General features: G+C 35.8%; 2 protein-coding genes across 4 annotated transcripts; one reads left to right on the top strand and one right to left on the bottom strand.

The window, feature by feature from the left end:
* Positions 1 to 5,469: 5,469 nt before the first annotated feature.
* On the top strand, positions 5,470 to 7,781 carry LOC118043098 (myb family transcription factor IPN2). Of its 3 annotated transcripts, none has more exons than XM_073411774.1 (6): positions 5,470 to 5,804; positions 5,947 to 6,023; positions 6,172 to 6,229; positions 6,485 to 6,551; positions 6,719 to 6,791; positions 6,911 to 7,781. In XM_073411774.1, exons 1-6 carry the CDS (start codon positions 5,636 to 5,638, stop codon positions 7,565 to 7,567), a joined length of 1,101 nt encoding a protein of 366 aa, XP_073267875.1. In that variant the 5' UTR covers positions 5,470 to 5,635; the 3' UTR covers positions 7,568 to 7,781. The 3 variants fall into 3 exon arrangements, with proteins under 3 accessions (XP_073267875.1, XP_034906823.1, XP_034906824.1); XM_035050932.2 differs by having other exon boundaries at positions 6,722 to 6,791; XM_035050933.2 differs by having other exon boundaries at positions 5,471 to 5,804; positions 6,749 to 6,791.
* Positions 7,782 to 18,345: 10,564 nt separating this feature from the next.
* LOC118043099 (uncharacterized) lies at positions 18,346 to 21,505 on the bottom strand. The gene is made up of 3 exons (XM_035050934.2): positions 21,021 to 21,505; positions 20,593 to 20,940; positions 18,346 to 19,043 (listed from the first exon to the last, which is right to left on the bottom strand). The coding sequence occupies exons 1-3, from the start codon at positions 21,327 to 21,329 to the stop codon at positions 18,555 to 18,557; spliced, it is 1,146 nt and encodes a 381-aa protein (XP_034906825.1). The 5' UTR covers positions 21,330 to 21,505; the 3' UTR covers positions 18,346 to 18,554.
* Positions 21,506 to 25,713: the final 4,208 nt, after the last annotated feature.

Here is a 25,713-nt window from a genome sequence, read left to right on the forward strand (position 1 = left end):
AAATGCATGTGCCAAGATTACTAGGTGGTGTTTGAGAATCTGCGCTTTAGAAAGTGCTTTTGATCTTAAAGTAAAATAAAGGGCATCATCATCAAATCCTAATATCAATATAACCAAAAGAAAATTACTTAATTTTGAGGGGAAGTGATTTTTTTCAAATTATATTAGGAAGTACATTCGAAAGTTAAAAAAAAAAAAGGTCCGTTTTGAAGCTTTTATTCGTTACAATATTGTTTGATCTGCTTTTGAAATGATTATTGTTTTTTTATAAAAAAACACTTATAAACACGAAAAAAACTTAGTCGCCCACTCCTCATCATCTTCACTTAAAACTCATAAAACCCTATCTCTAATTATAATCCATCTAATAATGCTACAGTTTGTAGTTATACAAAATCCAGTAGTGGAAATGTTATTATCTAGGCTAGCTATAAGAATATTTTCGCTTTAGCACATCGTAAAGTAAAAGGTAAAATCGAGTATCAAAATGAGAGAGAGGCGGGGAAATCTAAGTTGTGTAGACGGTCTGATATCTTGTATTCCAAACAAAAGGTGTTTCGCCAATGGAATGTCATATATTCCATATATTATGTTGCTTTGCAAGATCCTCTTCTGCCAACTTACTTACCGGTCCTTCATCTTCTATTTTTAGATAAATCTTTTCATCTTCTTCATCGTTGCGTATAGGCGAATTTCTAAGCACATTTCAAGAGAACAGCCAGGTCTATTTATTAATATTTGTTCATAATATCCACCTGTTCTTGATGAAATAGAGAGACTCATTTGGGAGATTTTATGGAGAGTTTAGAACTCTGTACATCAGTGTTTTTTTTGTTTTTTGATTGATGAATTCGATTCATCAGTTTACAAATCATTTGTGGACCATTTTTATTAATTATTATTTTAGTCATAGAGAATGAAACATCCCATCAATTCACTTGGGCGAGCAAGATAGAAAAGACACTATTCTAAAGTATTATAAGCGTACATAAAGACGGGTCCCTCAAATTCACCTTCAAAGGAATATATTCATTTTAGAGAATATATTCATCTTAAAGATGCTTGAAATTCAAGCTAGCATACCCTTAAAATCAAGCCAACCATTTTCCCACTCGATTAGAGGCTTCAAATATAATGAACTAAAAGTTAGACCTTAGCTTTGCTTGGTTATATTATAAAGGTACAAATAGTGAGCTAATGTGTTAGTCCAAAAAGCTAGAAATCTTCAAATCCAAATGAAATGTCATCTTCCACATATGGATAGAGAGAAGCCAAAATACAAAGCAATTTCATGGTAATTAATTATTGCCAAGTGTGGTGGGGGGCTGGCCATTATGGCCATACCACCTGCACTTCAATGTTGACCCAAACCACCTTGTTTTCCACTTGGTTTACATGCATTGGCTTGATTTGGACGGTTAATCTGGGACCTCAACCGACAACTGGTATTCAATTAGATGGACCAAATCGCATGGATGTGATAGTTCTATATATGTTTAACTTATAGCTCGTATGGCTTCCAGAAAGAAAAAAGAAAAAAAAGAAAACATCTGAGATTTTAACTCTTCATGGATATGAACTTGAAGAAACTCTTCATAGAAACACAAGTATTTGAGCGTGGGATTGTTTTTTTGGTGGGAAAGGAATCTTCCTTTGATTGTCAAAGACGAAAGCATTTATTCCCATCTGTTAGATTTCAGTTAATAGCTTCCATTTCCCTTTTTTAGATCTCTCAAGACCTGCTTTCCAACGAGGGAACGCGCTAATTTGCTTTGTTTTAAAATACTGAGTGATTGACTCTGCCACGAGTTGGATCGACGTTTCAAATTTTTGGAGTCTAATTGCTTGTTACTAATAAACCCAGTTAAAAACAACAAATCTAGTATATTTGGTTTTGAATATGTTTGAACATGGACTGCCTTTTGTTGATGATCATCTCAATTATTTACGAGCGATGAAATCTTCAATTCATATCGAGACCTGACAAAAATAATCTTATCAGATGAGATCTGTGAGCGCGAAAGTTTTTCTTTTCCTTTTCAAAATGATCATGGAAACAAGATAAGAAAATGCTCCCAAAGCTTTCTGCAAATTCCAAACCCAATGCGTAACTGTTTTTGGTCGTCTTTCATCAAATATATGTTTTGAATGATTGATTTTTTAAAATAAATTTAATTAATATTAAATTTGTCATTATTTTTTTAATATTTAAGTGTGTGTCAGGACTTAAAGTTTAATATTCATAGACTTAATATTTAGTTTTACTATGTATTAATTCTTATATGTTATATTATATTTATAAAAATACATATTTAAATTAACTGAGAAATCTGTTTCAAATCTAAGGTCCTTTGTTTAGGTTTAGCTTTTACGTTTGCGGTGTAAAAATCGCAATCAGGTGTTTGGTAATAAACCAAACTGCATTTTATACTGTGAAGCCCACAAAAAATTAAGTTTAATATGTAGTTTTTACATGTTTTTTTAATTGAGTTTCGTAAAACTATGTTTATTTTTACATTTCAAAAGCATTTTTTTTTAAAAATTTAAAAATTTTAATTTTTTCTTTACTTCAAATTATTTTTTTTTTGGTATTTTCAGATCTTTTTGATGCGCTGATATCAAAAATAATTTTACAAAAAATAAAAAAAAATTATTTTGATATATTTTCAGTAAAAAAAACTTTTAAAAAACAATTACAACCAAATATTTTATACATATTTTTTTACTATACATAAACCTCAATCATAATTTTTACCTATTCATACATATCAAGATTAATAAAAATATATTTGTATATTCTCCCACTTATTTCTCTCTTCTTCTTCTTATATTTATTTATTTTGTATTAAGTAAATATTAACAATTAATAACCGAATACCACAAATATTTTCCTTTTCCCACCCGTAATCTGGTTTAATCACTATACTTCTTTACCATGCGCGCGTGGGGCCCAGTGTCAATTTGTTGGCTTTGACCCTATTAGGGTTCTTTTGTTTGTTATGGCTTGGATGGAAGCAGAAATGCATGTCAGGACAATCTTTAATTCCAGAAAAGCGATAAGAAGATGAGCCCAGCAGCAAAGCTTTAGAGGAAGAGAGGTCCCCAAATCCTGTCATCAAAAGCTCCATGCTCGAAACCCTAGCTTTATGCATTGATGTTCACGTCCTCGGTACTAGCCACAGGCGAGCTCCTAAAAGGTGGTTCCACCTTGTCTATTTGCTCGGTGCTTTTCTCATCTCAGATAAAAACTAATAATAGTTAAATAATTAATATTCATATGAATACCCAAAAACCCGATAAATAACTTATAGATATCTAATTATTTTACCCAATAAATAATAAGCAAAGAATATAAGAAATTCTACTTGCAAATATCTATTGCCACAACTGCCTTTAAATATGTTTTGTTTTTGTACAAGTATAATTATAATGTAACTCCAATACTGAAAGCAAATCTACAGTGATACAAAAATCTTCTCCACGGATCATATAAAACTTAATCACCACATGGAGTGATGTTCTTAAGAGCTAATTTGTGTTGATCTAAAAGAGTTTAAAGTAAATTAAGAATATTGCGGGCTTAACTATTTTCAAAAATAAACAAGAGTTATTTTTCATGCGGGGCACGTCGTTCCTAATCTTTATCAGTTATTCACTGTACGTACTTATGACCAGAAAAAGTAAAAAGAAGTGGATACAGTAGTACTGATAATTGCATGAGGACACGTATGAAGATTTCGTCATCATCGACGACGTTCGTACATCTATAGATCAAAGGCATTCCAACAATTATCCTGGAGGGATCGGCTTGCTTGTTGAGGATTTTGCTTCTTTTTTTTCGCATTTAGAATTCAAATCTATGAAAATTTTCACGAGAATGTATGCACAGATAGCTTGATTGTAAAGTCGAATTTAATTTCAATATATGAAAATTAATTGATTTAAAAATATATATTTTAAAAGAAAAGCAAGAAAAAAAAACTCTGAATGAATAAAGATACCCCACGGTAATTGTGAAAGTACTCTATGTGCACAAAAGAGGTTTAGAAAAGAAATTTCAAGATAATTATTATTACAAACATATCAATCAGTTCTTTTAGTAGGCCAAAGAGATCTAGATCCACTTCTTGCAAAGAAAGTCTAAATAAATTCAGAATCTAACAGGAGGATAATATTAATGGTTAATTAATATATCCTCTACCTAAAATTTCAAGTCAATCTCTAGCTATATAATTATTACAATCTCCGAGTGACAAATGCACATGGATTAGATCTCTTCAAGTGTTTGAGAGAGTATTTTTACTTTTGTTTTTAGGTTTTTTTTTTAAAGTATTTCTAGCTTAAAAAAATATTAAATTAATTTTTATAGTATTTTCTAATGGTTTTGATGTGCAAATAATAAAAATTAAAAAAATACTTTAATAATTTTTCAAGTGAAAAACACCTATAACTTACCTTACAATCCAAAACACACACTAATTAAGACTACACAGGCATTAATTATTTGTAAACTGGAATATTTCTAAATTTTTAATAAAGCTAATTTTTTCAATAAACTATATCTTGTTCCGACTTAATCATAGCCGAAGCCTCTGACTAGACCTGGGTATCATAGACAAAATATATTCCTCGGGGGCTTAAAACAATTTTTGTAATAAAATTAATAACAATTGGATAGCTATGTATATATAATTATGACAAGAAAAAGGAGAACATTTTCAATGTAAGAGTTAGATAACTATATAATCCGAAATGACAATCATTATTGTGCCAATATATATATATCAACAAGCCCAGATAGAGACTGTCTTAATCATTTAAGGCATCATTGAAACCTTTTTGTTGGCGATGACATGAACTAAAGCCTGTCTTTGCGCTCAAAACCATCTCGGCAATTATAATCTTATTGCTTCATAATAAGCTAAAAAGTGGATTGTACTACGAAACAGGGAGAAATGATGTCAAGTGACCATCCATGCACATAATGTCTGGTAAGATATATCTAGGTTTATATACGCGCAGAGCATGGCTCTTCCCCCCTCCAAAAAAAAAAGAAAAGAAAAAAAAAGGTAAAGTACAAAACATATCGTGGTCATCATGATTGCGAGAGGGCCTCCATTTCTCATATCTGAACACCAAAAAAAGCTTCACATGGTAGAAGAATAACACTACAAAAAGATGTATTCTTCTTTTGGTGATATAAAAGGTATTCTACTCTCCTCTCTCTGACAATACAGGTACATATATACAGCCCCAAAACATAAAGATTCTCACGCGCTCTATCTCTATGAATTCTAATATCTTTTTAGAAACAAGTAATTTGGCAATTGTGGGTAGATTGCTACAGTTAAGGAAGAGAGATAGAGAGAGGGTATCTTTTGACAAAGGTTGTAGGGCTGCACATTAGGATAGATACTTTATTTTATTTTATTGGTATTACTATACGTTTTCTTTTATGCAAGGTTAACTTGTCCCCCCTTGCTTTCTACTCGTGAGTGTGAGAGGGAGAGAAACAAATCCCACCCTCTCTTCTTCTTCAAAAACGCACCCTATTCTTCCCTATTTGCATCGCATTTGTTCTTGAATCTCTTTGTATTCCCAGAGTCTCTTAGAGAGAGGGAGAAAGAGAGAGAGAATGTTCCATACCAAGAAACCCTCAACTATGAATTCCCATGATAGACCCATGTGTGTTCAAGGGGACTCTGGTCTTGTCCTCACCACAGACCCTAAGCCCCGTCTCCGCTGGACTGTTGAGCTCCATGAACGCTTTGTGGATGCCGTTACTCAGCTTGGAGGCCCAGACAGTACTTAATCTCTCTTTGACTACCTAGTCTTTAGTTCTATTTTTTTGTACGTTCCTAATTTGTTTGTACTGATCACTTCTTCAATCTCTCTAATACGTGTTCTATTGCCCCCCCTCTCTGTGCTTGATCAAAAAATTTGCAGAGGCCACTCCCAAAACCATCATGAGAGTCATGGGTGTGAAGGGTCTTACCCTTTACCATCTCAAAAGCCATCTTCAGGTTTGAATAGAACATTCTTTCATGCCTCTTTTGCTTTTGTATTGACACCTTTGCGGCATTTTCGATGTAGGGTTGGCTTGATTTCATTCATTCTTTTCCTTCTATCTTTGATTTCCATTTCTTTAACGTTTCTTTTCTCTTAATTTAGAAATTCAGACTTGGAAAGCAACCACACAAGGATTTCAGTGATCATTCAATTAAGGATGGTAAGAGAGCTAATTAAGCCATCTTTATATACAGGGTTTGTTTTTATTTTTATTTTTATCCTTTCGGTTGTTAAAGGTGGCAAGGAAAGACTCGGATTCGACTCCTTTCCTTCCTTTTGCTTTACACAGAGAGTGCTAAAATTAATCAAAATGCTTACCTGTTCTATTTTATTTTTCCTTGCTTTGATTCTTATACATGCACAATGTGATCAAAATGATCAGATTAATTTTTTCATAATTTTCCATGGCAAGCAGCTTCGGCGTTAGATCTTCAACGAAGTGCAGCATCTTCATCTGGCATGATGAGCCGCAGTATGAATGAGTAAGTATTACATTCAAAAATACCTCTCTCTTAAACCAAACAATTACGAACAAGCAGAGTTCATGCAATTTTCATTTTCTTCTAAGGATAACAATAACGATATAAACAAAATCGCTTAAGTTTCTTTCTTTCATTTCTGTGGAATATATGTGTGAAACTGTACATAGCAGTAACTCACACATGATTGATGCGATTAGGATGCAAATGGAGGTGCAGAGAAGACTGCATGAACAATTAGAGGTAAGCACAGATCGATTGTTCCTCAACATCTACTCCACCCCGTTTCTTGATATATAATTTATTTCCTTAATAAAGACAGTCCGTGTAGACTTTATTTGATGCATATAAATTAATTCCAGGTTCAAAGACACCTTCAATTAAGGACCGAGGCTCAAGGGAAATATATACAAAGTTTGTTGGAGAAAGCTTGCCAAACCCTAGCAGGTGATCAAAACTTGGCTTCCGGAAGCTATAAGGGAATGGGGAATCAAGGAATTCCTGGTATGGGTGCAATGAAAGAATTTGGCACGCTGAATTTTCCAGCATTCCAAGACCTTAACATTTACGGGGGTGACCAACTTGACCTTCAACACAATATGGATAGGCCATCACTCGATGGTTTCATGTCGAACAACGACAACATTTGTTTGGGAAAGAAGAGGCCTAGCCCTTACGATGGTAGTGGAAAGAGCCCTTTGATTTGGCCAGACGATCTGCGTTTGCAGGATTTGGGATCAGGACCGGCGTGTCTTGAACCTCAAGATGATCCTTTCAAAGGTGATCAAATCCAGATGGCACCACCATCAATGGATAGGGGTACTGATCTGGATTCCATATCTGACATGTATGAAATGAAGCCAGCTCTTCAGGGTGATGCACTGGATGAGAAGAAATTTGAAGCATCAGCAAAGCTAAAAAGGCCATCCCCAAGAAGATCACCACTAGCAGCAGAAAGGATGAGCCCTATGATCAATACTGGCGCCATGCCACAAGGCAGAAACTCACCATTTGGTTGAAGCTGACCTTTGACTTATGTAGATGTAAGTGACATGATATAAATTATTAAGCTTCTTTATAAGTATGAGATGTAGGGTTTTTGGACTTGAAAGTTACTAGCAATTTGTTAAATTAGGGTTCTGCTCTGGGCATAACATAACGCCATGCGTGGCAAACAATCCAGTTAAATTGTTATGAATTAACAATTACATTAAACTTGTACTTATTTTGGCACTTGGCTTCTTCTTGCATCCATCGTGCATCTTATATTTCATGGCTTGGAATACGGTAGCATATTAATTAACACTTAATTTAATAAATAAATTTCGTGGCAACTCCTCTACTACTATATATTAATATTATTTGCTTGTAATTAACTCCCATCCCGTACGTTTGGTGTCGATACAACAAGGAGTCTTCAAGCTATAAATATATAACTTCATCTTCTTCATCTTATCTCTTTATTGAAATTGACAAGTACATAGACACCACAGCCCTTCTAGTTTGTGCATAGAATTACATATAGACAAAGGCAAATGCTACGGATTCTTGTCATCGCCTTGCTCCTTTTTTTTTATTAATTCCATGCATTAAATCAAGTTCATACCAGCTTAGCGGATTAATTTCATGGTGTTAACATTTCATGATATCTTCAAATGTCATTCGAAAACAGTTTGGTATCATCGTTAAAGTATGTGACTGGGTTCAGTTTCGAACCATGATAGGGATATCTAATGGAAATTTAAGGATAGAAAGTAAGAAGATATTTCATCGTGTCCTTGAAGACTCATTGAATCTTCTACAGAACAAAAAATATAAAAACCAAAATATGCCACTCACTTTGCCATTATCCCTGCAAAAAAAAAAAAAAAAAACAAGCCACCGGCTTTAATTTTACAATCAAGGCGCCCGAGCTTGAGGAATACAGGCATGAGTTCTAGATCGACAATTTTTATTAACCAGCTGCAAGACCAGACCGGGCTAATTAATACCCTCTCGAACAATAAGAAACGGCAATCAATTTATATATATATATATAAATAGGGAAAAAAAAGAAGAAAAAATCCCTAAATTTGAATAAAGTATATGCAATATTTATGGAAAGCTAAAACCACATGAAAAAACATATATCATGGAGGAGGGAAACATGTGTATCCAGAATCTCAATGCATTATGATACAGCTTATTTTATGAAACAGGAAAATTCAAAATTTGTTCTGATGGGGGCTTTTACAATCTCATAGCCCTGTACTTGTACAATGTCATGTTTAGTCCTCGTGGGTCAATGGTCAAGCCACCATGCCTGTTACTAATCCAGAAATCTTTTTCTAACCGTTGCTTTTAAGTTAGTTGCTCTCAGTTAGTTAGTCCTATCATTGCAGACAAAGCCATTGGGGAAATGAACATAAGAAAAAAAAAATCCACTATATCCCTGTCAAAAAAAAAAAAAAACATTCTAGGGTTTTGGGAAGCACACATGCAGCAGTAAAATAATCCATTTGATCCGAGTGAAGGGAGAGATTACATATATGGAAAGCTTTTTTCATGAAGAATAATATTTTTCCCTTGAGAGAACCCGACAGGGGGTATCTAGCTAATTCATGCTCCTTTTATTTAATTACCACTGCGTTCCAAGGGCATCAAAAGGAAGAGGACAAATTACTATAGGGTAATCTCATCATTACTTCGGTATGCATCCATAAGCATGACGTGAAGAATAAACACACAGATCCCTTTCACCATATTCTTAACTAGGATTTTGCCTCCCCTGATATTGAACCCTTTGTAGAACCATCATATGATCATTATATACATCGACAATGTATGCGATTTTATTAAATAATTAGTTGATCTTATGGTGCATACTTTTGACTGATAAATTCTCTACCAGTACTGAACCAGAACTCAGATTTCCATCCCAGTTCCATATTTGCCTATATTCGTACACACACACACACATATATAGGCAAACTAAATATATAGTAACCAAATAAAAATATCACCGTTTAGTTATATATCACAAGGTTGGTGATGAAGCAAAGATGAGAAACATGCAGAGGTTTCTTTCTCTTTGTTGATGGCAAAAAAGATGTGGTGCCACTGCCTTTATCGGTTGCAGAGAAATTGTCAGGAAAGCTCCTTCTCTCCACACAGACACAAAGAGAAAGAAGAAAAGCTAATAAAGCCTAAAGGAGAGGAGGAATACAACGCACTTTCATGAGTGCACATATCGAGGAAGCTTCTACCTTTATGTGTACAGAGTTGAGGGTCTTCCTTGCCTCAAAACCTGCTGCATGGGTACGTTTTATATTACATTTACACTAATTTACATGCATAATGTGAGCATTATGCTTTATATGGTAATGATCATATAATAAGATTATGAATCTGCTAAGAAAGAAAATAATGATAGGGTGATCGAGGCACGATGTTCGAAGCAAATTAAATAATTGTTTGCATCCTAATTAAGGCACCTTGGATTCTGTTTAGCTTCCTCGTTCGATACGTTTGGGTTCTTGCTTTGAGTGTTTACCAGCAAAGTACTGGCTAGAAGCTTCTTTTGTCCCATGTCTCTCTTACTTTTAGCGAGGCATGTAGAAAATTTGTTCGTGGGGATTGAGTTGGTTAAGGATAAAAATAAGGTTGGATATGTGGAGATCACGCTAAGGACATTGACTGGTGTATACCGTTTACTGTGATAATTATCGAAAAATACACCCGAAGTAGATTTTTGTGAGCTCAATTTCACTAATCGATCATTGCCAAAATAATGTAAATAACATTCGTTAGGACCTTTTTTCACAAAAATTACACTCATTATCTTCACTTAGATGTTGTCAAATTATTATCATCAGCCTAATTTATCCATTTTTTAACAAGGACAAAAAAATGCCCATGTACATCATTTGAACCACGAACATCTCTTATTGTTTATTTTTTAGAAAACACTATAAGATTTGTGTTTCACAAAAAAGATAGGTAAAACAAAAACAAATATTTTTGGTTGAAGAAACGAGACGGATACATAAAAATAAAGCTCTATCTAGCTATGACAGTTTTAAAGTTAAATAATGTCTTTTTAAAATAAAAAAAATAAACTAATAACATGTCCAGCATGTCTCAACTGTACATGACTCTTTTGTTAACCAAATATTAACAAAAGTACAAAATAAACTGGAATTTAAATGTCTATAGACAATGACAAGGAGACACTTTGTTAAGATGCGGGCACATAAAAACAAGGATGGTTCGTGTGATTTTAGAAATAAAAGGAATGGTTTGTATAATTGTAAGTTAATTATAGGACACATCCAGAATGGTAATCGATAATCTCTCCTTCACTTTAACTTTTCACATGAAATATCACTTATATATCCAACGGGATAATACATATTTATGAAATCAACTACTTAACTTCCATGGGAACACGGATTTAAGAGACTTTTAAGAATATTAAGATAAGTCCTCATGTTTAGAAAGAAGAAAAAAAAAAACCTTACATGCAAGAATTTATAAATATTGAAATTAAAAAAAAAACAAAGATTGATGGGTGTTTCACTATGAATTCCATCACGATTCATTGTGGACTTGCTCAATGAATTACTGAATTTGCCCTTCTTAAACAAAGCAAAATAGCATGATTTAAGGAGTAATATGATCTATTAATTTCATTGGATACATTTGTCATTATAAGATTGAACAGGGGCATATCAATATTTTTATTTTTCTTTTGCACTGTGTAATGACTCAAATACCCTCAAAAGTATAATTTAATTAACTTTTATGTAGGAATATTTTTTAGTTTTCAATTTCAAAAGGATAATAAAAATAATAATAATGGTTAGTTTGATCTTTTAATAAATGCAAAAAAACAATTTGGCAGGTACAGGCTCTTATGATAAGTATGTTATATTTGAGAAAATATAAATTGATGCACTTAAAACACTGAGAGTAATTGATAAGTTTATTCAATAGAAACAGTGGCTATAAATAGCCTTACAATGCAGGATAAAATCAAATAACAACCCACGAAGTTCATGCCCTAAGATCGTGGTGAATGACTAAGTCTTGTAACAGAAAATGTGATCTTCTCCCTAATAGACAGGAGACTTATTTGCAATGCTATGGCTAAGTCAACATCTAGTTTTATCATCCTCCCTTAAACTGCATGTGCAAACAGTTTATTCAGTGTATTCACAAACACCCATTAAGTCTCGTAATTTCAAAAAAGCTTCAATCTTCAAAGGCTTAGTCATGATATCTGCAATTTGATCATGAGTAGAACAATATGTTAGTTCTATAACTTCATCCTTGACCAGATCACGGAGAAAATGAAAATGAATGTCGATGTGCTTGCTACGTCCATGCATAACTGGATTTTTTGAAAGTTTGATGGCCGAGATATTATCGCAATATACAACCGTCGGTCCGGACTGTGTATAATTTAGACTTTTTAAAATTCTCCTCAGCCAGATGACTTGGCAAGCGCTAGATGCTGCAACAATAAATTCAGCTTCTGTAGTAGAAAGGGTAACTACTGGTTGTTTCTTTGAAGACCAGGATACTGTAGTTGAATTCATCATAAAAACATAACCAGAAGTACTTTTTCTATCATTTTGATCTCCCGCGTAATCACTGTCCGTGTAACCGAACAATTCAACAACTCCTCCCTTCTTATAGAACATCCCAAAACTGGTTGTGCCTTTTATATACCTTAGAATCCTCTTTGCCGCCATAAAATGAGATTCTGTGGGGTGCTCCATGTACCTGCTGATCAGACTCACAGCAAACATCAAATCAGGACGTGTGGCAGTAAGGTACATAAGACTCCCCACCATTTGCTTGTAAAGGGTGCTATCGACTTGAACTCCTCCTTCATCTCTTGTCAGTTTAAATCCAGGAATAATTGGATTTTTCACTGAGTTGCACTGACCCATATGAAATCTCTCAAGAATTTCATGAGCATATTTGCGTTGACATATAAATATGCCATCATCCTTCTGCAATACCTCGATGCCTAGAAAATATCTCATTTTTCCAAGATTAGTCATGTCGAATTCAGTCATCATGGATTTCTTGAATTTATTGAACATACCTTCATCATTCCCAGTAAATATGAGATCATCAACATAAAGACAACTGATCAAAATTTTACCTCCATCTCCAATTTTAATGAACAAGGTATGTTCATGTGGACATTTGTTGAAGCCTTCTTGCACAAAGTATGACTCTATGCGACTATACCAAGCGCGAGGAGCTTGTTTTAGTCCATACAATGCTTTCTTTAGACGATAAACTTTTGATTCATGCCCCTTTTTTTCATAGCCTGGAGGTTGATCTACAAACACCTCTTCATTAATTTCGCCATGCAGGAAAGCGGATTTGACATCAAGCTGAAAAATGTCCCAACCTTTATGCGCTACAAGAGAGATTACTATGCGAATCGTATCTAGCCGTGCCACGGGTGCAAAGACTTCAGCGTAGTCAATCCCATATTGTTGACTATACCCCTTAGCAACTAGACGTGCTTTATATTTATCAACCTCCCCGAGCTCATTGAATTTTGTTTTAAAAATCCATTTGACTCCTACAGTTTTAGCCCCCGGTGGCAGATCAGTTAATTCCCACGTCTGGTTTCTCTCTATTGCACAGATTTCAGCATTCATAGCCACCCTCCACTTGTCATCTTTCACGGCATCATCAAAGGATGATGGATCATTATCGGTGAACAATGCTAGATTGCCAAAATGCAAATCGACTGCCACGTCGTCTGCCACGTCGTTTGCTCTCCCCAAATGAACGTCGTCTGCCACGTCGTCTGCATCATTCAAATTCACGTCGTCTGCATCACCAAAATCACTTCCCATTTCATATTCTCTCATCCATCGGGGTTGTCTTCTTCTTCTTCCTCGAGATAAAATCAAATTCTCAGAATTTTCAGAATTTTCCCCCAGCTCAGCTTGGTCTTCCACCAACTCCTCTAGTTGGACTTGACCATCATCTTGCTCAGCACACCCTTCGTTATTACCAAACCCATTCCCCTCTGTTTCCGCAATTGCAAACCCATTTCCTTCCTGTTCTGGAAATGGCTCCCACTCGTCTCCAATTCTCGATCTGCCATGATCTCCCCACTGGAAATCTGCCTCCTTTTCTTGCCCATGATCTCCCCAATTCCACTGTTTTTCTTCCTCAAAAACCACATCCCTGCTAATGATAATTTTGTTTGAAATTGGATCAAACATACGGTAGGCCTTAGAATTTTCGCTTACCCCCAGAAAAACACACTTGATGCTTTTTGTATCAAGTTTAATTCTTCTTTGAGTTGGAACATGTACATGCCCCAAACAGCCGAATACTCTGAAGTGCGCCACCGATGGTTTAACACCATCCCATGCCTCCTGTGGTGTTTTATTTTTCACAGCAAGAGTGGGGCTGCGATTCAACACATGCACCGCCCAATTAACGGCTTCGGGCCAAAAGGTTTTGGGAATTTGCTTCTCCAGTAACAAGCTCCTCACCATATTCAAGATTGTCCTGTTTTTCCTCTCGACGACGCCATTTTGTTGGGGCGAGTATGGGGCTGACAATTGCTTGTGAATGCCATTATTATTGCAAAAGGCTGTGAATTCGGTTGCGGTGAATTCACCCCCTCGGTCTGATCTGAGGTTTTGAATGAAAGTTCCAGTGGCTTTTTCGACTCGAGCCTTAAATTGCTTGAAGGCTGAAAAAGCTTCTGATTTGTCTGCCAAAAAATAAACCCAGATTTTCCTGCTATAATCGTCAATAAACGTTATGATATACCTTCTATTGCTGTTTGAGCTGGGATTAATTGGACCGCAGAGATCAGTGTGCACCAATTGGAGAATTGCAGTGGCCCTCCACACGCTTTCCCGAGGAAATGGGTCTTGGTGTTGTCTGCCGATCAAGCATCCTGTGCATACTTGTTGAGTTGCTTTGAATGGTGGTAACCCATTTACCATCTTCTTCTGTTGTAATGTTTTGATGCCATTCCAGCTGAGATGTCCATAACGGTGGTGCCAAAGGGTGGCCTGATCAGTGTTGATGGTTGAAAAATAAGCTTGATCTTGTGTGGACTTGCAGTGACCAATGACAGTAAACAACCGATTGTGGGTTATCGCAGTTTCAGTAATTAGACCTTTCACAGGATGAAAGATCTTACATTTGCCCTGTTGCATTGTCACAGCAAGTCCCTTCTTCATTAATTGACCAATGCTTAGAAGACTATTCTTCAATTCTGGAACAAAGAAGACATCTGTGATGACATGGTAAATTCCATTCACTTCTATTCGAATACGTCCTCTGCCATGCACACTAAGACTGGAATTGTTCCCCATTTTCACTGATTCTTGGAAATTGCAGTCAAAGTCGAAAAATATATCCCTCCTGCCACACATATGTGCAACATTTCTTCTCTTGTCTCTACATAGTGTGCCTTCTGATCACCTGGTGTCTTGGAACATTCCCATTGGTAATGTCCGAAGTCACCACAATTGTAGCATTCTATTGTTGATTTGTCAAAGACAAACCTGCCTCTGCCTCTGCCTCTGCCTCTGCCTCTTCCTCTTCCTCTGCCACGATAGGGATTGCGTCCCCCATCACGACCTCCTTGTTGACCTCCATAACTGACCTGCAATGCTTGCTCTTCCATTATGACATGACGACTGATTCGTTGTTCATGAACCAGCAAGCTACTCTGTAGTTTCGTTCAATGGACAGATTCCAGGTCATTGGACTCCTCGATTGAACATACGACATAATCATATTTCAGAGTCATGGACCTTAGGATTTTCTCAATAATCACCACATCTTTCATGTGTCTCCCCATGAATTTCTCATTTTTGTTAACAATAATGAGAGTTTTTGCAAAATAATCACTAACTGATCACCAGATTTCATGTGCAGTACCTCAAATTCCTTCCGCAAAGCCTGCAATTGAGCACGTTTCACACGTGCAGTTCCTTGGTATTTCTGTTTCAAAGAATCCCAGATGTCCTTTGCTGTGTCCTTCTTCAGTATGGTTTCCAAGATCGATCCGGTCGAGAGCTTGAAACAGTAATTCTTGCATTTTCAGGTCCTTCAATTTCTGTTCTTCATGCAATTTCTTCTGCGCCTCTGTTGGTTCATCTCCTTCTGCTGCTGCAGTGATCCCCATCTCCACAAGGCTCCAGTATTCTTTGGATCATAGTGACCATCAAGCTTTGGGATGGCAGGCTGAACAAAACTACTTTCTGATGACATGATTTTGGTGTTTGGCAGGTTGTTGTGTTTAGTTCTTTTAGGCTCTGATACCAAATGTTATATTTGAGAAAATATAAATTGATGCACTTAAAACACTGAGAGTAATTGATAAGTTTATTCAATAGAAACAGTGGCTATAAATAGCCTTACAATGCAGGATAAAATCAAATAACAACCCACGAAGTTCATGCCCTAAGATCGTGGTGAATGACTAAGTCTTGTAACAGAAAATGTGATCTTCTCCCTAATAGACAGGAGACTTATTTGCAATGCTATGGCTAAGTCAACATCTAGTTTTATCAAAGTAAACATAGCTTTTCATGGAAGTGTTAGAAATGACCTACTAAGTCTTTTCGGTGGGTAGACGTCGCGCGGTCATTGGAGACTGTCAGTATGGTTCTGATGAACTTTTTTCTCATCCTTTTTATATAGGGTTATTGTGGGTTAGTCAATTTAACTAGGTTTAACTTAGTTTTTATTTTTTCAATGTTTTTATTTTTTATTGATTTAGCTTTGATCTTCTTTTTCAGGTTTTTTTTTTTTTAAAAATTAGTTTTTTAATCCCAATTTTATATTGCAAGTCGCAAGTTTTATCGAGTTAACTCATTTTTGTTTTTACTTTTCTATTCTTTAAAATTAAATTTTTTTCAATTTCATCATTTAATGACTGGTTATTGAGCCTTGAATTGTGAATTTTTTTTTTCCTTTATGTTGGACTATCCCAAGTCATAAGTGAGTTAAATTAGGTTGACTCGATTTTTTTTTCAATGGTTTTTTTATTTAACTTTGATCTTTTTTAAAAGTATTTTTTTTTATCTGGGGATCATATTATGGGTGGTTAGCTTGTCAAGTTAACTAGGAGTCACTCGATCCTTCATTATCTAAATATTTTTTTTATATATCAAATAAAATTTAACCCGATATTCCACGATATAAATTTTTATTCGATCCGCGATGCAAGGCAGGCCAACCTTCCAGTAAGAATAATAAAGGATGAGGGTTGTAGCACTCAAGAGACAGTACTTTAGCAGGAAATAGTTGAATTTTCCATGGAGAGAGCTATCAGATTCAAACCATGGAAAAAATAGGTTGGCGATTAAGGTGAAGGCTGAGGGGAAAAAAGGGTGGCATATACGCGCGCACAAACTTCCTTTATTCGATTATGTATTTATCATTGATAATAAAAAGTCAATTGTTTGCCTTTGAAAAAAAAAAAGAGGTCACGGGACATTCAATATGGTCGGCCCAAAATAAGAATGAAAACCTTTCGGAGACGCTCTAAACTCGCCTGGGCCTTACCACACCGAAATGCTCTTAGTGGAGCTGTTTTCGTTGAACGAGCTAAAGCTTATGAAATAGAATTTCCGTTTCAAACTACACGACGTCGTGTCGAGCTGCCTGATGCCCCCCTATGCTTGGAGTCTTAAAAATCCTAGGTGTTACTTTGTAACAAGCAGGACAGTCCACCGCAACAACTTGTATCAAAAGTGAAACTAATATTTTTTCAAAAATTATCTATAAACTTCAACATAATTAAAAATTTATATAATTTTAAATTTATAAAATTAATTAAAATATGCACAAGATGATTGGACATTCAAATTAATAATAATAAAAAAATAAAACTAATATTCAATACATATTGGATTCCACGTATCATCAAATCACCACAGTTGCATGAAAAAAAGACCTCATATTGCTTCCCATAGACTCCGATCTGCAGGCTATGTGAGTTGTCAGATCTCTGTTCTTGGGAACTGGGATATGTTTTTCTAATCTTAAAGTTATGGGGGTGTTGAATTATACGTGTTAAATATATGATTTAAGAATTTTCTTCGAGTTAGGCTGAAAAATAATTGGACTAGACCTCCCCCCCATTAATTTCCATGGGTTAATGTTTGGACAATTCACCGTTTAAGCTTCGACGCCTCCTCTTATCAGTATCATTTTAATGTTTTCGTATGTATGGTGGATGCATAAAGTTTCTTATGAGAAATGTTTTCGCCAACACTTTACTTCACGTATCACATTTATTTCTTCGATTTAATAATCTAACATTCTACCTAGATGAAATCGAAACAACAGTCTTTATTAAATAAATAAGAATATATAAAATTTTTTTTAAGAAAAAGTGTTTTCCCTTCGAATCCAAGCGAAGCAATTATTCTCAAAAAAGAAAAGAAAAAAACCCTCCATGGCAGGGTTTAAGGCCCAAAACAGGCTGAGACAATTACAAAATGGTTTGTTGCTTGATTACTAGGTCACAGCGCATTAAGCCCATAATTACAAATGGCCTACTACAGATTATTTCTAAGGTTAATAAGTCCAGGTTAGAGTTTTCTCTGTGTCCTCGATCAGACTCTCCCCAGCCCATGCTTTATCCCCTTCAAAGTTCGAAGCAAATCCCAGTTCATGAGTTTTTTCTTTCAGAAGAGACATTATAAATGACAAACACTCGCCAGTGTCAGTAAGATTCGTTCTCCGATCTTCAATTTCTCAGTAGCAACTCAAAAGTAGACTTGGGAAGAATATAACAAGCTTGAAGACAACTTTTGACCTAGCTATATTATAGATTTAACGCCTGTGAATACCTAATAAACTTTAACATCTTATTCCATCCCAAGCTTGAATTGGTCATTTTGTTCTTCGTGGCTTGGAAGCCGGTTACATACTACAATTGAAGATTAAATACACCAGAAACCCCACCAGTATTGCAATTAGATCAAAAACATAGTTAATGCCAGTTAATCATGGAGAAGCATCATAGATATCAGCAGGAGGGATGAAATAATCCATGGAAAGCCCTGGCACATTGAACACGACATCATCGATCCTCCATACTTCTTCCATTCTAGTCCTACTGTGTTGCACTGACACTTCCTCGAATCGAAAAACTGTAGCAATTGACCTTCCTTGATGAGCAATTAACACACCATCCACATCTCTATAGTCGCCAATACTACTTCCTATAGTAGTCTCCCAATAGATAGTTTCATTTTCTGGAGTTTGTACCCTTGTTAGATGGGAGTCCTCCAAATACATTAAGAGGCCACTTTTTTGGCAAAAATAGCCATACAGTACGTGCCTAAGCACCTCAGCTGGCCCTTCACTTCTCTCCATTACAGCTTCTCGATCAGCAGCTACTTTTAAAACGAAGCAATCATCCTCGCCAATTCTTTTCTCCCCTAAGCATTGTGATTTAGCAAATAAGCTGGCTGTACTCTTTGGATCCAGGCCCTGGAATACCACCACATGATTAATTAAGGGCACGAAGAAAAGGTCTAAGTTTTAGGTGATATTTAGTGTTCGACACATAATTTAGATGCAGACAGTGTACTAATAACTTGTAATTTAAGAGGTTTCAGGTTTGAGCTTTTATATATATATATATATTAAAAAAAAAGAACTAAGGAAGCATGACAAAACACCTGAAATCAAATGAAACAACCACAAATAAAATTCATAAATTTCAAAGAATTCAATGAAATACTGTTAGCTACACTGATCCCTATCTTTTCGTCTGAGAATGGAGGATAGCTGATCTAAGTCTCGAATTATTAATTAGTAAAAGAACAAGGATATGATGACGAGGGAGGTCCAAATATTTTGGTACTTCCACACATATTCTAGCTCAGCTTTGAAAACCTTGCAATTTCAATAATACACGAAAATAAAGGAAGTAGAATCATATGCTTTTTATCCAAGGTGCACAAAATCTCAACAGCTGCAGGCCAGTGATTCCTCTCATGTCATGGCAAGCAAAGGAAACTTATACAAAATGGGGATGCCACTCCTTGAAAAAAAAAAAGAAACCTAAGCATAAATGTTCCTTCACAAGTTATGACTAATTCCCTGGTTTTTTGTGGGAGACGGGGCTTGGCCCAAAAACTCCAAAGGAATGTTCATCCCTCCGTCACCTGGGGCTAGAGGCAAAGGAAGGAGCCCCGGACGAGGTCCTGGGATTTCAATTTTCAAGTATGCCACCATAGTTTCTAACTTTGAAACTCGCCATGATTTCGAAAACGAAAAATAAAAAGAACAGACAATAGGAGAAAGTAGAGAAGGAAAACGATTGACATGGGAACGAGAAGAAAATAAACAAAGAAGAGGGGGGGGGAGGCAAGAAAAGCAAGGGGCGATAATGCAATAAATCAGGTGTTATTCACTAAAGTGCAAAAAAGGAAAAGTAAAGTGCAAAGGGATGATTACAAGCTGCAGTCCCAAAAATATATGTGTAGATACTTTGAACATGATCAAAGATGACGTCAAAAACAAAATCACGTGCCATTCCTAACTCTGAATAACCTGAGTGTTCAAAAAAAGAAGCTAGTCTGTCTGGTAAAGCTCAAGACAGTTTCCCCATCATGTCAGCTACTTGTTCATAGATCCTACCATTTCTCGGGATTGTGATCTACACATATAGATAGGTCTTCAAATTTTATTTTATTTTAAGGAAAAAAACTTATATTGGCCTTCCATCTCCATCCTTATGTCTGGTGTGCAAATTTGATTAAAGTAGATTAAAAGCAAATTGTAGAGTAAAAAGCAATGTTCCTAATTTTGTCTTATCGTCTTCAACCTAGAGAAAAACAGAAATATTCCTCAGTTCACCCTGTTGTTTCTCTTCCCTCATAGCCCGATATTGCACTACCAGTTTTAGATCACTAGTTTTCTGGCTAATTTTTTTCTTTATGGTTAACTAAAACTATGGTCTTCATGAATCTTTAAGGGGGCAATTTCATCAAGATCAATATTGAATTTGATATATGCACTATATAGTTTGTACCTGGATTATGCGACGTAGAGGGCGTTGGGGTCCCTTGGCAGCATGAGTGCCAAGCCAAGGAGTGTGACGCCACACTATCTTCCCATCGCTGCCTGCTATGACTTTATTTTCCCCGACAACCAATTCAAGAGACCACATCCCCGGCAACATTTGCCACAGAACAAAGCACCCATTTTCGCCACTTCTAGTCCCCAAGCTCTTCACGTTTTTTCCCGAGGAAATTTCTGTCTCGCAACGAATCATCTTCACACTCCCTGTTGAATACATGTTTTTCATACATTTTTGTTGCTTTAAACACCCTGTTGCTGCCAAATATTGTTGGATGATATAATGCGCGGCAGAATTTTCCTATAGAAAAAATTGATAAGATGGAGTTGCCGAATCAAGAAGATAAACATATCGATAAGTAGTGTAGAATTAGAACTTACAATAGGAGTGTTTTTAATGTGAATGCGATGAATGGGATCGTTAACGAGAGGGATTGGAGCTAGAGGGCAGCCCAAAACTCCAAGCAAAAGCCTCAAATCTTGTCCTTTGACCGGAATACTCCCATGTAACGATACTGAAAAACTGTTACCGGCTGGAAGACCCTTTTGCAATCGAAACCATTCACGAATTACTTCCCATGAGCTCTCCTTTTTGTTACCTTCTTCTTGCATGTCGGGGTCGGGACCTTCTAGCAGCGGAGTTAAGGTTTGTGCGCACCATCTTTGCTTCCTTCTAGCTCTTGAGCCCATGGTTGCGAGGAGATTAATGTTAAGAAATAGAAAGTGAAAGTTGTTGAAGATGAAGAATGGGGTTTAAAGTAAAAGTGAACAGAAGTTGTATATAAAAGCGTTTATTACGGTTGTGAGTATAGCTAATGAGAAGGAAGAGACAAAAGGGGACAGCTTATCTGTCCAACGGCAGATGATGGTAATTATTATAATACAGACTTGCATGTTGGGATGTCTTTCGCTTTATTCTTTTTTTTTTTTTTTTTTTCAGACTCCTCTTGTCGTTTAACTTCTGCAGGGATTCTCCTGAGAAACTCCGGGTGAGAGGAGCCGGAGGGATTAGGGTCCGTCTCTTTCTATATTCCGGAGATAAATTTAGCTCTCTCTTTCTTTCTAATGTCTCTGTGGACCCTTTGATCATACCCTACATTTTTTTTATCTCCTAATTACCCTGGTCTTCAGGGGTAATCTTCCTTAAAATCACTGCGTAATAAGGGCAGTGAAGTCTTCATGATTGGCCCACAGCAACATCAATACTTCATTTCATTAATTTCTCCGGTGTTTATTCATCTGCTACACATTTCCTGGGAGTTTTCTGGTATGGCTGCAGCCACGTCTATCTGCACCAGAGCCGTACATAGATAAAATAAATGTTGGTAGGGTTCTGCTGACAAGGGCACTCTTCCTGTTTCAACCATCTCCACTGACATGTTTCTACCTGAAATTTATTTTTATATAATAAAATAACACACTTCAAAAATTTGAGCTCTTAACTTTTTTAATGACAGATATACCCTTCTCATCGCACCCCTTGAATCAAACTCTACATTAAACTTCCAATTTTCTACCACTTATATATATATATATTAAAAAAAAACAGCGCATCTTACAAAACATATTTTATTTTAGAATATATATTTTATTTTAATTTTAATATCCCGCCAGTACTCTAGATAAAAGTACTATTTTTAAAAAATAAAAATCGACATTATAGAAATTGAGTTTTATTTTTGAAATGATGTGCTCATGGTGTTCTAGTACACTTCACTTTTATCGTAGATAAAAATCGGTTCAGCGTAAAAAATAGTGGGAGGTGCTGCCAATAAAATAAAAGTCAAAAGTAAACATTGCCAAGAGTGTGGAAACGTAGCAAACCTCTTTTAAGAATATAAATGGTTATTTTAATAAATTTAACTTCTGCGCGGTGACTTTAAATTTAAATAAGCAATAATTACAATATTCCCTTTCCTGACTTAATGGACGGCGATTAACCTCTCTTGAATTCCTGGGTGTCTTTTCAACACTCTTGATTTGGTACGATGCGATTTGGTACGATGCGATTTATATATATATATTTCTTCAGCCTTGATATAATTGGAATATCTTACCGCGCTAATCTGAAACCTATGGACATTTCATTATTTTTTTTTTTATAAAAGTTTTTATTTATTTATTTCAAGATATTTGTCATAAGAATTTTCGAACGGTACTCATCATATTCTGTAGAATAGTGGTATTTTCGAATTAGATTCTATGTCAATTGATACTGAACCTCTTTCTAAACAAATTTAAGAGCATTTTCCTCGTTAACCTAGCATATTTAGAAGAAAAAATCCTTAAAAATTGCTTTTAAGATCCTAACCCAACAGATCAAGTAATTAAGTACAGAAAATCTTTTTAATTATCAAACTAACTTTTATTCCTCATCATTTTATGGTAAAGTCTTTTGTCGTTTTTTCTAATAAATTTGACTCGAATTCGGTGATTGGAATTGTTTGAGAAATTCATTGAACAAATACTTGAGTACAAAATCCTCTCCGGTCAATAGATCCAGAGCTTACACGGGGCAATCGAGGTTCAGTGCAATCACTAGCTTCCTGGCCGTATCTTCTTTAATGGTGATTATTAAATCTGCATTTCCCAAAATGATTCCCTCGAGCGTATAATCTTGTCACCATGCGATAATTTAATTTCCAAAGGAAGAATTGTCGAGTAAAAGCCTACCTAATCATTAGCATTAATCACAGAATTTCTTTTTTTTTTTTTTACAGTTAATATCAGACGAATTTCGCTTTTAATTTTACAGCTACTATCAGCCAATTTATCAAACCTTAAATATCAGTGATCCTGATTTGCCTGTGAATACCAGAAGGAAAAAGAGAAAAAACTAGGTGCCCACTTGCACTTATATTTGATGTTGATAGTAAAGTTGTCTTAATTTTTTTGAAAAAAAACTTATCATCTGGGATCCACAAAGAGGTGGGCCGGCAATTAATTGGATCGCAATGCGATGAATGTGGTGGAGAGTCGGCATCAATGGCGGTGAGGCAGATGGAGGGGGATGGGTGATCTTCCTAGCCGAAAGCACTCTCTGTTTTGGTGAAAGGTTGAGACGTAACTTTCATGTGCTGGGAAGTAGAAGCAGGATATATTACATCAATTTGACCTCGAAACACATGGTGAAATTTATGCACATGGTTACATAAAGAATAGCTAGTCTTGTATTTCAAGTAGACAGCCATGGTAGCATCATCTCACCCTGCAAAAAATTGCAAGATACAAAAGAATGCTTGACAAAAAGAAGGTACCTTTGCACTTGAGACAATCTCATGAGACCAAACTCTAAGACATCACAAGTACGGGTGTTCTTTGTTTCGTTTATAAGAAAGTTTGTTTCGAAATTAACTCCTTTTTTCTTAAATAATTTGGGTTTTTGTATTTTTTACTAAACATAAAACCATTTTTAAAAACCTTAAGAGGGGAACATCAAATTCAATGACAGTTTCAATCATATATATATCAACCAGTTGGCTGTTAGACGTTAAAAAAAAAAAAAAAAAATCAAAACTTATTTTTTTTCCCGCCACAGAGGCTTCTAGAATACCAAACATATCCTAGAAGATGATGTGGTGACTCAGCCTCCATTCCTCGGTAAAGATGGAACATGACAGGTAGAAAGTTACCCGAGATAGCCCATTCATTTTGACGTGGATGCGTTCGCCCTTCGCTATCCGATCAGCAAACTTTAGAAAATTTACGCGCATTGGGCCCTTACAAAAATTGACACTTGCCCAACAAACTAGAAACATAAAACGCAGGCCCAAGAGCCTTAGCCCATAAGTTCATGACCGGCCTTAGAAACCCAGCCCAAGTGAAATACAAAAACAAAACAGCAATTGCTCGGTGGACATGCTGCCTGTTTTGTTACCTTCATATTGATAAGAAGGTGAAATAGGAGAAGACGACCACTTGAATTTTGTATATCAAGTGGGATATGTAGCATGAACTGTCTTGTGACGAGGTATGAATTGCATGTACCATTATTTCTCGGTGTTTGTGCACTGTTTTATGTGTCGCTGAATTCATAGTTGTCGGATACAACGTAATCTGATGAGTTAATTAAAGTCTAATTTCAATTAAGGATATGATTTCAACTGCTCCTGCTATGACTAGGCTGCCAACTGCCATACAGTGCAGTAGAAGCCTTGGTGGTCCGGACACCACCACAAACACTACATGGTGTCTTTATCATCATTGCAGAAGGTTTTTTGTTTTTGTTTTCTAATTATTATTAATATAAAGATTTCTGGACCAGCCATATATCCTGAAGTTACATCTTGGTAAGCTTTTCACTGACTATTAATATTGACAATTGCATACGCCACCGTGAAATACAGCAAGATGGCTATAAAAAATAATTAATTAAAAAAACATTGTTTTATTTTACAAATAAATCACGTTCTTCTCTCTCTATGTATATTTATTTTATTGCACAATGGATGGATTTTCCGATCCATCCAGGTTGAGTCTGGAAACCAAAACTAGGGTACAGGAATTCACCCCTAGAATAACTTGAAATAACTTCCATCTGCACCACAACTTTTTATTTGCATATGGCCGAAAACAAGGAGAGCCGATCACTAACCTGGCCCTAAACAATAATTTGTCAGCCATAAGTGGTCCATGCTATCATTTCCACGACTCCAGCAAGAGTAATTTTGATTTCTTGTTAATAATTGTCCTTGTTGCTATTAATTTCCATGATTCTTCATCAACACTAATCTTGTGATTCCTTGTTAATAATAGTCCTTGTTGCTATTTCCATGATTCTTCATCAACACTAATCTTGTGATTCCTTGTTGCTATTTCCATGATTCTCCTTGACGTGTTTTATATGATCATCCAAAACCTAATCATCAGCTTCACTTGGTTTTATTTTTTTTGGACGCGATTCTTGGACAAAAGACCTATAGTTACCGGCCAGCCTTTAATTTCTTAACCCCTATGGGCCAAGATATATTGTTGAAGACAAGCTAGCTTCACTATTTTCATATCTCTACCACTCAAGAGAGGAAAAAAGGTTCATAGAACCAAATACCAAAACATGGCAACTTCAGCTCCACTT

The sequence above is a fragment of the Populus alba genome, chromosome 10 (assembly GCF_005239225.2).
Source record: "Populus alba chromosome 10, ASM523922v2, whole genome shotgun sequence".
Classification (NCBI taxonomy): domain Eukaryota; kingdom Viridiplantae; phylum Streptophyta; class Magnoliopsida; order Malpighiales; family Salicaceae; genus Populus; species Populus alba.

Excerpts from the sequence above, each read along its gene's own strand:
- LOC118043098 (XM_073411774.1), top strand. The coding sequence starts at position 5,636 with ATGTTCCATACCAAGAAACCCTCAACTATGAATTCCCATGATAGACCC. Across the intron at positions 5,805-5,946 it reads TCAGCTTGGAGGCCCAGACA|AGGCCACTCCCAAAACCATC; the intron begins GTACTTAATCTC and ends AAAAATTTGCAG. Across the intron at positions 6,230-6,484 it reads TGATCATTCAATTAAGGATG|CTTCGGCGTTAGATCTTCAA; the intron begins GTAAGAGAGCTA and ends CATGGCAAGCAG.
- LOC118043099 (XM_035050934.2), bottom strand. The coding sequence starts at position 21,329 with ATGGGCTCAAGAGCTAGAAGGAAGCAAAGATGGTGCGCACAAACCTTA. Across the intron at positions 20,941-21,020 it reads ACATTAAAAACACTCCTATT|GAAAATTCTGCCGCGCATTA; the intron begins GTAAGTTCTAAT and ends TTTTTTCTATAG. Across the intron at positions 19,044-20,592 it reads CTCTACGTCGCATAATCCAG|GGCCTGGATCCAAAGAGTAC; the intron begins GTACAAACTATA and ends GTGGTATTCCAG.